At 39.9% G+C, this 12,655-nt stretch overlaps 1 protein-coding gene across 11 annotated transcripts in view; it reads right to left on the reverse strand.

Annotated features, from left to right (window-relative positions):
* Positions 1 to 12,655, reverse strand: part of PRKN (parkin RBR E3 ubiquitin protein ligase) — a 1,409,627-nt gene that overhangs the window by 704,287 nt on the left and 692,685 nt on the right. For all 11 annotated transcript variants that reach the window (XM_032162049.2, XM_058435658.1, XM_032162058.2 and 8 more), the window contains one exon: positions 2,436 to 2,519. In XM_032162049.2, the coding sequence (XP_032017940.1) occupies positions 2,436 to 2,519 (84 nt within the window). The remainder of the gene's footprint in view (positions 1 to 2,435; positions 2,520 to 12,655) is intronic.

A 12,655-nucleotide genomic window follows, 5' to 3' on the forward strand; every position in this document is an offset into this window, starting at 1 on the left:
AACAAATCCCCCAAAGATACCAGGAACGACTGTGTTATCAGATGAGATCAGGCACGTTCAGGGTGGTATGGCTGTAGATAAGAATGACTGTATTATCAAACTCTATCCTCTATGTTTTTTAAGTTCTCTTTTATATTTTAAATCTATTATTATGTTCTGGCTGCATTTAGGATAATTTTTTTTTCAGGTCAAATTCCAGATCTAAGTTCTATTCTCTCTTTTTACCTATGTCTTATCTGCTGTTCAGCCCATTTAGTAAACTTTGTGTCAATTATTATAATTTATATATAATTCTAGAATTTCAGGTGTGTGTGTGCTTGTTTAATTTGACTGGGTATTTCCAATCGTTTTGTTTTTTTAAAATCTTTTATTTTTTAAACATATTAAGCATCCTTATACTCTGTCCTTGATGACTTCAATTTCTATGTTCTTTACTGTTTTGAATTCTGCTCACTCTTATTCACCATGGCTTGTTTCCACATATATGTTGTGATTTTTCTGCTTGTTAATTTATGTTCCTTGAAACACTGAGAAAATTATTTCAGGACTCCTCGGAAAGTACAGGGCTCCTAGAGGATTTGGGCTACTCTCAGCCCAGTACCCAGGACTACAACTCATGACTGACTACCTTAAACAACATTCTAGACCCAGGACGTTCTGTGTCGCACAAGAAGAGTGAATATTGGCCCCAAATTCAGGTTTGAGTTATAGATATAACTCTAACATTATATATATAATGTTGTATATATGTATACCATATACATACATATAATGTTGACCCTAAAAACTTGTGAGTACAAACCGATGGGTTTATGCTTACAAGTTTTTAGGAGCAAGATTATATGTATGTATATATGTATAACACATATGTACATATGGAAACATAGATGTATATATAATTATATTATTAGATGTAATTATATCTACATATTATGTATGCTATAATATATACATATTACATTTGTATACATGTAAACGTATGTAATTACACTTAAGAATTCTGCCCTATGAAATATGCACTTTAATTTCATCCCAGTAGGAAACTGGCAAGACTGTGTGATGCCTCAAAAATCTGTGAGTGACATACAAGTCATTATTTTTCTTCAGGATTTCTTTCTTCAGGATTTGGATGAATAAAAATCTGTTCGTAGCCCCTAGCCCTAGGCTGGTGGAGAGTGACTGTTTATTGTTGCCCACTGCTATCTTGGTATCCTTCCGATCAGCCAGCAGATTGGCGAGAGAAAGCTCCTCTAATGATTCTCGCTCAAATGCTGTACCTGTTGCTGTTGACAGACTCTGTTCCTTAGAGAAGATATTAACTGCCAGCTGGCTCTGACAGTTTGGGAACTAATGCTGACATTTGTGTTGGCAGCATAACAGTATTTACAACTTAGGAAATGTATACAGTCAGATTACGATGGAGCCAGTGAGTTTTGAGGTTAAAAAATACAACAATATACACGTTAAGCATGACCATAATAACAAAATTATCTTAAAAATAAATTCAGAGCTTAGGGGTTCTTGCAGGAAATATCTGTGGTTCATGAAACGTATGGCGTATACTTGCAAAGAGAGAAAGGATTACAAAGAACAGAGGATGGTAATTCAATTACATAGCTGGCCACCCATACTATATTTTGTAATAGTCCACTATGTCAGAAAATTACTAAAGAAAGGTAGAAGTAGATAAAGCAGAAAAAAAATCAATTTTGAATGATGGGGAATATAAATATAAAATATCACTGGAGCAGGAGAAAAGGTGAATCTCACGCTTCCGTAATTTTTCTTTTGGAGACTCTGCACTGGCTCTCCTTTTCTCACCTCTCCTTTTCCTTCTATGGATATAACTTTGTTTTTTTTGTTGTTGTTTTTTTTGTTTTGTTTTGTTTTGTTTTTGAGGCGGAGTCTCGCTCTGTCGCCCAGGCTGGAGTGCAGTGGCGCAATCTCGGCTCACTGCAAGCTCCGCCTCCCGGGTTCACGCCATTCTCCTGCCTCAGCCTCTCCGAGTAGCTGGGACTACAGGCGCCCACTACCACGCCCGGCTAATTTTTTGTATTTTTAGTAGAGACGGGGTTTCACCGTGGTCTCGATCTCCTGACCTCGTGATCCGCCCGCCTCGGCCTCCCAAAGTGCTGAGATTACAAGCGTGAGCCACCGCGCCCGGCCGGATATAACTTTGCAATGAGTTTAAATTGGCACATTTCCACATGGTCCCCCCAAATGATTAAGTCACTAGGAAAGTGACCCTGAAAGGCAGGGGCACAGGTTGGATTTTTGGTGAATGTAATTAACCTATTTAAATATCATAACACTTTTGGTAAACATTATTAGATGGAAGAACAGTTAGTTGATATTTTGTCTCTAATTTCCTAGCAAACAGTGAAGATGTCATTATTTTCTTGCAATAAGAGGCATGAATGTGACCAGGTACTTACTGCACTAGTCCCAGGGCAGTTTGGGGATTGGCATTCACCACTCATCCGGTTTGGAATTAAAACATCATCCCAGCAAGATGGACCCTTTGGGAAAAAAACAACAATATATTCTTATATGAGTTATAATAGAAGTGTATTCCTTAAGACATGCTTCCACTTATATTATATAATAATAGTGAAATTAGTGTGTAGTCCAGTGATTTTCAAAGTGTGGTCTGCAGACTCTGGGGGTCCTCCTGACCCTTTCAAGGGATGTGCTAGGTCAAAACTATATCCATCAATATACAAAGACTATATTTGACATTTTGCTCCAAATATGTTCATTTTCCACTTATAGCCTCCCCCTAGGGCTGAGGTTAAATGCACCTTACTAGAAAGGCCATCCCTGACTTTGCTCCACTTCTGTGTCTGCCCGTTCAGGCTTCCTTTGCTTCATAATAATTATTACTACCGTCCCTGCCCAACCCCACCATGCAGTGGCCCAGCACAGAGCAAGGGCTGTCTGTCCCTACTGACCACAGCTACACAAAAGCCAACTTGGTCTACTCTGTTCCCTGAGGCATCCCAGCACCTAGAGAAGGGCCTGGCATTGAGAGGGTGCTCAGCAAACTTTCTTAGGCATCAAAGAAATAAAAATTCAATAAAAGCAACACTTCTTTTAAATTAGAGAAGATCACTTAAAATGAAATATCAGTGTCAATTATTGCATTCCTCTTGGAAAGCAAACCAGTAAAAAGCATCACAAGCATTCAACTGGTTCATAACTTTTTGACTAAATTTTAAGAAATCGGGCTGTGCATGGTGGCTCATGCCTATAATCCCAGCACTTTGTGAGGTTGAAGGGGGTGGATCACCTGAGGTCAGCAGTTCGAGACCAGCCTGACCAACATGGTGAAACCCTGTCTGCACCAAAACTACAAAAATTAGCTGGGTGTGGTGGCGCATGCCTGTAATCCCAGCTACTCAGGAGGCCAAGGTAGGAGAATCGCTTGAAGTGGTTGCAGTGAGCCGAGACTGCGCCACTGCACTCCAGCCTGGGTGACATAGCAAGACTCCATCTCAACAAACAAACAAACAAACACAAAAGGCAGGTAGGGGAAAGGGCACAGGGGATCAGGAGCAGCAAATTTCCAGATCCTCAAATCTTCTAAACAGAAAGTTTAGATCATCGACTTGGAAACAAAAATCAAAATAGAATGTTTAAATTGCAGCAATACCTTCAATTTCAACCTAAAATTCGGTGTCTGACCTAATTATCAATTAAATGGGAGAATGGGAAAAAGTGGCTTGGGGAGATACAAGTTGGAAAGTTGGCTTGTATGTCTGTGAGGGCTCAGGGTTCAGGAAATGATCAGATGCCTGAGGAAAGCCCCAAATGGCAGCCTGGACCTCCTCACCGGGGGTGGAACAGTGAGGTGGCCACAGGAGGGGCGGAGTGAGAGGTAGGTTGTCTCCCCAGCTGTGACACAGAAAGAAGGAGGAGGGAGGGTAGCATCAAGGGCTGGAGAAGATGGACAGAGCTTCCAGGAGGCGTGGTATGAGGCCAGTGCCCAGTGCAAGGCAGAAGGTTAGGACTCGGGGCAGAGGCTGTGGTGATTTTACTACTGACAACGTTTGGACTCAGCCAGTGTTTAAGTTGTAGCAGCTAAATCAGTCATCACAAGGCCTATCTCTGCCTCAGGAACCAGTGCAGAGCCGCCCTGCCACTTTGTAGCAGATTCTGAGGAAAATACCGTGGGAGGTGACCAGGGGTTCACAGCCACCCCTGCCAATCTGCCGGAGTGCTCCCTCCCTCCTTTACCATTACATGTGCACACACACACATACATGCCACACAGTCACACATACGTGCACATACCCCACACACTCAGGCATGCACGCACACAGGCATGCATGCACACAGCATGCCACACACCACACATGCATAAACACACATATGTACACGTGCACACACATCTCACACCCCACACACATACACCCATGTGCATGCATGCACACCAAGACACACCACACATGCATAAACACACCACACACACACATGTACACACATACAATACCACACAGCACACAGGCATACACATACTACATACACTCACACACTCATGCATGCACACATGCACTATTCTAGAGAAAAGCAGGGGACGCAGAGCAGTTCTCCGGGCCTGAGCTGTATCTGAAAGAGACTGAGCCATTTGACGGAGGCTTTTTACCCCAGACCTCAAAGGGAGCCGCATCTGGGATCCACCGATCATTAACCCAAAAGCCACTGCTTAACATGGAGGCAAATTTGCAGAAAAGAGTTCTAGCAGGACTGAAGCTGTGATAGTTTGAAAAGCCTGCTTTCAAGCTTGGCCCTTGGCTGGCATCTAGGAATGTGAATTTTGGAAGTGTCCACATCATTCCCTTACAGCTGTGGGTGGTGTGCAGAGCCTGAACTGTCTATACGAACCATGGCTATGCACAACATCTTCTCACCCTCAGCAAGGCTGGAATTTTGATAAGCCCCAGGCAGAGGTGTCTGCATGACTGGTTCCCACTAAAATTGCTGGGCACTGAGTCTCCATTGAGCTTCCTGGCAGACAACACTTCACACGCGTTGTCACAACTGAGTGCCTCTCGAGTGACCACTGGGGGAGGACTCAGCATTGCCTGTGGTTTCCCTAAACTTCTCCCCCTGGGCCTTTTCCCCTCGCTTCATACCCTTTTGTTGTAGTGAATCTTAGCTATGTGTGTGACGGCACGGCAAGCCCTGCAGGCTCCCCTGGTGAATCACTGAATCTGGAGGGGGGAAGTGGTCTTGGGGGCCCAGGACATGACGACACAGGATTGGTGATCAAGGCAATGTTCTCCCAGGCACATAGGAGGGTCGGGGCTCATCATTAAGACCACGTCAGTCACAAAGAACAAGATGTTTAATTTTCTTTGCACATCCCACTGTATTCACGATAATGGAAGCACTTATGTGATTTTCCACTTTAGAGTAACACTGTTAAAACTGAACAGAGGATGTTAATTATGATTATGTAACCAAATATATATGTTATTCAGCTTGGACAACATAAAAGTAAAAACAGCAATGTGAGGACTTGGACGGCAGAAGTGAGGCTGGAGAGAAAAGAGAAAAGTGCTGACGAATTCCCTGACCTGCCAAGGTGTTTTTATTAGAAGGTTGTCTGCACCTTTGATTTTTAAACACGTGCATATATTCACTCGATGAAAGTTACAAATATATAGAAATAAAAGAGAGGTAAAGAAATGATACCTAGGACCTTGATCACATTCATCAGCCTCATTTTTCCAGCTTAAAGTGAGAAATTCAGTGGAGATAAATGGGGCTAGAATGCAGTCCGCTAGAATGAATACACTTTTTAAACTGAGGACTTTTTTTACTCCTATACAAAAACTTTGAACTATAATTGCTTTAGCCATGCAACTCCTGGAACACTGTGTATGACGATTAGGCAATTTAGGTTTTATATTTTCTAAAATATGACAGGAGCAAAGTTAAATCTGCTTTGTAATGGTATAGATTCACTGGGACATTTGTTTCTATTTTCTGGATAGTCATAACATTCATATTAATAGTGTGAGTAGTATGGATAAATTAGCATGCCTATCTTATTATATTGAATTCCCATATTCAACAGAGGATTTTAATCATGATTATTAAATATATATATAATATACAAATTACATGGAAAGTTGCAAATCCTTTGAGGGCAACCCAGAGGGCACATCTTGCCCCTTTGTTTGTTTTAATGTCTGTTTCTCTTTAGGTTGTGGTTTGTTCTACCTTTACGGACACTACAAATCAGATTTCTCTCATTTTTAGACAATTAGGAAAACTTTAGAGTCAAATTTGTAGACCAGCTCTCGCAATTTTACGTTAACTCATAATACACACTTCATTTACTAATATTACCCTTGGCTTCATATTACTTTCCTTTGATCCCTTTCCTCATCTAATTTAATTGTTCCTGGTTTTCATCTCCATGTATCCCTGCAAGCTTGTCACATCATTCTGAAACGAGTCAGGGGATAATTAGGTAATTGTCGGGCCTTGTGACGTAACCTGACTGACAGCTCTAACAGGAGCAGTGCTCCCTGGGATGGCAGTCATCTTGCCTCTGGGAACAAGGTGATCTCTGGCCAGATGCCTGTGCTGAGCTCCGGCTCTCATACTGTGGCTGGTGGCAATTCCCAGTGAACCATACCATGCTTGAGGCACTGAAAAGTCCCTGCGTTTAAAAGACATCCATTTCGCTGTGGTTAATCATTAACTAAATGGGACAACATTGCTTCTCTTCTCTGGAAGTTTTTCTCTGACTGACTCACGACACATGCACTGGTCAACGACACACCTACGTGGCAACAGCCAAGAAGGAGCACTAATAGGCCGGGCATGGTGGCTCACGCCTGGAATCCCAGCACTTTGGGAGGCTGAGGCAGGTGGATCACCTAAGGTCAGGAGTTCAAGACCACCCTGGCCAACATGGTGAAACCTTATCTTTAATAAAACACAAAAATTAGCTGGGCATGATGGCAGGTGCCTGTAATCTCAGCTATTCGGGAGGCTGAGGGAGGAGAATCGCTTGAGCCAGGGAGGCAGAGAGTGCAGTGAGCCAAGATGACACCACTGCACTCCAGCCTGGGCAACACAGTGAGACTCCGCCTCAAAAAGAAAAAAAAAAAAAAAAAGAAGGAGCACCAATAATTAAATGCAGGAGTTAGGGCCCAGTTATATTTTGCTTCACAGAGTAAGACTTCTTACCTCAAAGTCTAGAATTCAGTGAGACTTTTCTGTGCATATCATAGATATTTATTTTTTCATATTTAAATTTTTACTGTCCAAATAGCAACTAAAATACTTATGGAACAATTCCTATAATTGTCACATCAGGTACTACGTTATCTGACAAATTCATGTTTTACAGAGACATTACAGAAAACTCATTCACAATATTCTTCTTGATTTCAAACCATAACACAATGGTATAAGTAGTAAAACTGAATGGAATTCTTTGGAATCTGGGACTTTAACACAGTAAAATAGATACGTTAGTTTATGCAGCTGCTAACACTACTAGTGTGAATGCTATGACTATCTTGAAAGTAGAAACAACTGTCCAAGTGAATCCACCCCCTTACAAACCACATTTAACTGTGCTCCTGTCAAATTTTGGAAAATATAAAACTTTAATTGCCTAATCATTGAACACAGTGTTTTAAGAGTTGCATGGCTAAAGTATAGTTACTAGCTTTGAGTAGTAAGAAAGGTCTTCAGATTAAAAAGGACTGCAAAAATACATGGCAGTAGAAGGGAGCTATGGATGATAATATGTCAATTAGAGAACTAAAATCACTATTTCATCCCTCAAATCTACCGAATTATAGAAAGATATCTGAATAAAATGTCACACAGTCTAATATGAAAAATTTGGCTGGTTTTTAGAAAACGTTCTCTTTTGTTTTTTGCCTAGTAATGATTACAACCAAGAAAAACAGATAAATTATTTTAGCAACACTAGCAGGGTGAGGAAACCACGGGCTGCTAGCCAAATCCCACCTTACACAGACTCTGTGCTAAGAAATGTTTTCATATTTGTTAATAGTTGAAAAGCATAGAAACAAGAAGAATGTTTCATGACACATGAACACTATGAGAAATTTAAAATTCAGTCTCCATAAAGTTTTGTTGGCGTATAGCCACATAAAGCGTGGTTGCTTGTATGCTACAATGAGCTGTTGCAACACAGACCTCACGAACCACACAGCCTATCACATTTACCGTTGGGCCCTTTATAGAAAAAGCTTGCCAACCCCTGATCTGCAGCAAATTAAATTTTCCAAACTCATACTGAAAAGTACTCTTTTATTTTTAATACTGTGGCGGCCCCTTTGGCTAACATATAATCGCGTATGTTTGTATGAGTAGGTATGTCCTGGGTCTCAAGTGAGAAATTACAATGAAAACCTCAGTGCTGTTAACCTGAGAATTCCGAGAAGACAGTGATAGGGAAGCAGCAATTGAATCCTGGGATTCATCAAATTGTTTGCATCAGTAAGTGGAAAATGACAACTAGAGGTGGCATTTGAGGATTGGTCATGACTAATGTGACTGTCTACAGAAAAGCGTGAAGCAGATATTATCTAAACACATCTATATGATGCATGTAAATCAGAAATACAGAAAAATGACCCAACAGAGAGAAAGCATTGATAAAATCTATAAAATGTGGGTCTTCAAATTTATTTTCAAAAGTTCTAGAATTAATAACCTGAAAGCCATTTTGGCTATGTCTTTCAATGCCCAGTAAAGTGGGAAATTGAAGTATGTAACTGGCTAATTCATATCCAAATATTACTCAGACACAGCCCAGACTGACAAAGCAAAATAACTATTTTTCTTGAGTTATCTAAATAAATGCTATAATCTGCTCATCATATGTGAGTATATGCATTGATGCTTAAAATAAATTGCTAATTCTATTTTCCAAAATGTTAATAGAAAACCATGTCATTTACAGTTTTTGAAAAACGTTAATGGTAATTTTACTTAAACTATACTTACCCTATTATCTCATCTCGTCATCAAATAAGAAGGATTTAAAATATTCTTTTGAATAATCCACAAACATTTAAGCCACATAATTAAGTGTAAGCGACTAAAATAATTTTGTAAATCATACTAAGGATATAATACAACAATAGCAAAACTATCTTGAAAACAGCTGTACCCAGAAGCTTGAGTCCTCCCTTCATGTTTTTCTTTTTTTTTTTTTTTTTTTTTGAGACGGAGTCTTGCTCTGTCACCCAGGCTGGAGTGCAGTGGTGCGATCTCGGCTCACTGCAAGCTCCGCCTCCCAGGTTCACGCCATTCTCCTGCCTCAGCCTCCTTAGTAGCTGGGACTACAGGCGCCCGCCAACACGCCTGGCTAATTTTTTGTATTTTTTAGTAGAGACGGGGTTTCACCGTGTTAGCCAGGATGGTCTCGATCTCCTGACCTCGTGATCCACCCACCTCGGCCTCCCAAAGTGCTGGGATTACAGGCTTGAGCCACCACGCCCGGCCCCCTTGATGTTTTTCTATCTGTGTCTGCAACAAAATGATACAAAGAAGGAGCTTCGAAGTTCACAAACCTGTTGCATTTCATCTCTACCAATGACTAGCTATATGTTCTCGAGCTAGTTGCATGGACCCATTCCAAGCTTAGTATTCTTCATCTGAAAAGTAAGGAATTAAATATCTACTTCACAGAGCGTGCATGAAGATGAAATGAAACAACACAAATACAAACAACACCGTGCAAAGGCAACACAACAAACGCCTTTACACAGTGCCTGGAACATAAGAGAGTTAAAAAAAAGGCAACTGTTACAAGTATTATTTCTTATTTCTCAAAATAGAACTGCCTGAGGAGGGTTGTTTTTGGTTTAGTAAAAGCTGAGCAAGAAGAAGTCCTTTCCAAGGACCTGGACCCACAGCCCAGTGGGTTTCTGAATTCATCCTTTTTCTCAGTTTCCCTATTATCCAGCCCTCCCCAGGATCGGGTCACTTTCTACAGCATGCTGTTTATAACTCTTCTAAAGCATGTATCTCCCTCTGTCATATAGCAGACACTGACACTGTTCTGAGCATCTATCTTCCTTCATTTGATTTAAAGATCTTACGCTGTCACAAAGCCAAGCACAGTGCCATGGTTGGAGCAGCAGCATAACAAATGCAATCATTAAATAGTAAGCAGGAAAAAGAACGAAAAAGTTCGTTAAACCAAAATATTCATCCACTTACCAAGTATTTATTGTTGCTCTTAAACCCTGAGACTGCAGTTATAAAAAAGAGAGAATAATCGCTTTTCTTGTAGACTTTATATAGTAGCTACAAAAAAATGGTATTACAAATGAACCAATCACATCCATTAAAATGAGTAAGATTTTTGAAAATGGCCCATGTCAAAGACAGGCAAGTTGGAAGACAACTGGAAGATACACACTGTTGGTGCAAATGGAAAGTAGTACGGTCACTGCTGAAATCTACTAGGCATTCTTTTTTTAAAGTAAACGTATAGGTAACATGACTCAGTTATTCTACTCTTAAGTATTCATGTGAGATAACTGAAAATATATCCACACAGAATGTTGCAGGTAAGTGCTCCTAACAGTTTTATTCATAACAAATGTAAACTGGAGGGCACCCACATATCTATGAAATATTTCATCTGACTGGATAGACAAGACGTAGTATAACTATTCAGTGGATGACTACTCAAGAATAAGTAGTGTCCTCTTACCTATAAATGCAACAACATTAACAATTCTCAAAATCAGTCTGAGTGAAAGAAGCCAAACATGGAATATGTGGCGTGATTCCATGTATATGAAATGCAGAGGTTGCTTGGGGCTGGGAGCACAGTGTGGGAACAAGTTACATAAACACACAGGGTTATTTTGGGGGTTATGGGATGAACTGCATCCCCTCAAAATTTATGTTTAAGTACTAACCCCCAGTTCCTCAGAATGTGAATGCATTTGGAGATAGGTCTTGACAGAGGTAATTAAGTTAAAATGAGGTCATTAGGGTGAGTCCCAATCCAATATGACTGATGTCCTTAAAAACGGAGGAAAAGCCATGTGAAAATATGGGGAGGAGGTAGCCATCTGCAAGCCAAGGGGACAGGGGCCTCGGAAAACACCGAGCTTGCTGACACACCTTGATCTCAGACTTCTAGCTGCCAGAAATGTGAGAAAATACATTTCTATTGTTTACGCTTTCCAGTCTGGGGTATTTTGTCATGGCAGTCCTAGCAGACGAATATAGAGGTTATGGAAATGTTCTTTATCATGACTGTGCTGGTGGCTTTATGTTGTTATGTACTTGTCAGAACTCCTCAAATTGTACCCTTCAAATAGAGAAAGTCTATTTACACAAATTATTCTCAATAAAGTGGGTAAGGAAAAAAATGAACTGAGAAGTTGACAAGGAAACTCAATAAGAGACAGAGGATCTCTGTAGCAAATGTTGCTTGAAAAAGTGAATATAAATATCTCACTCCATACAGAAAGCAAATGGAAACTTCTTTATAACCTTGGAACAGGTAGAACTTCCTTGTAAGGACACAGAAGGCTCTAACCCCACATAAAGGAATGTATAAATAGAATTTCAATGAACATTAAAGCTCATCAAAAACACTAAAATACGAATATGAAAGCCACAGACTTGGGAAAATAGTAGTAATACATATAATTGTCAAATAAGTAATCTCAGAGCTTATAAAGAGCTAATATAAAGAACATGTTAATAATACACAAACACACCAGTTAAAAATAAGCAAAAACATTGAACAGGCTATTCAGAAAATAAGACGTATAAGTGGTCAATAATGATATAAAACAATGGTCAACATCATTAATAACAGGGAAAATACAAGTTAAAATCACAAGATACAATTTCACTGCGAAATTTCAATTGCACGGGAGGTACTGACTGGAAAAAGAGATAAGGGAACTCTCTGGAAATGTTCTACATTTTGATTGGGGTAGTAGTTACATCAGTGTATATAACTGTCGAAGCTTTTAGAACTGACACAGTGCATTTTGTAGAGTGTAAATTGTTCTATAATTTAAAACAACAGAGTGAATTTCCTATCCTATCCTTCCGTGATTTCCTCTTAGCTTTTTGAAACAATAGTCTGTAATTTTTGTTATAAGATAATCCAAGCCACTGCCAATCAAAACAAAAGACTAACCAGTCCTAGGGCTTTGAACTGGTTACTAACCTTCATCATCAGGCTACAAAACTCTTAAAGTCAAGGACTGTGTCCTACATATATCTACGTGCTTTTCTGTGAATAGATAAATGTTTTACCTAAACATAGTGAATACACAAGAATAATTAAGTCAGGCTTTAATTTTCTCATCTGTAAAATAATGAAAACTGAAAAATCTGTGTTTTCAAAGTTATATTTTCTTTTAAGCAGGGTACTTTGATTACATGAAATTGTCTATAGAAACCAAATACATAAAACAAATAAAGCTGACCCAATGTGGTTGAAGAAGAAGGACGAGTCCCCAGAATTCTCGTTAATGGCCTCTTTTCTCTTTGTCCCATGTGATGCCCTTAGGGGCCCTCCCCACAGAAAACAATTTGAAATCCTAAAAGTCTCTTACAATAATACATCATGGGTATGCTCAGAGAAAAATCCATGGTGGTAAAGAATCTG

Source organism: Hylobates moloch, unplaced genomic scaffold, assembly GCF_009828535.3.
Source record: "Hylobates moloch isolate HMO894 unplaced genomic scaffold, HMol_V3 SCAFFOLD_2, whole genome shotgun sequence".
In the NCBI taxonomy this organism is placed as follows: domain Eukaryota; kingdom Metazoa; phylum Chordata; class Mammalia; order Primates; family Hylobatidae; genus Hylobates; species Hylobates moloch.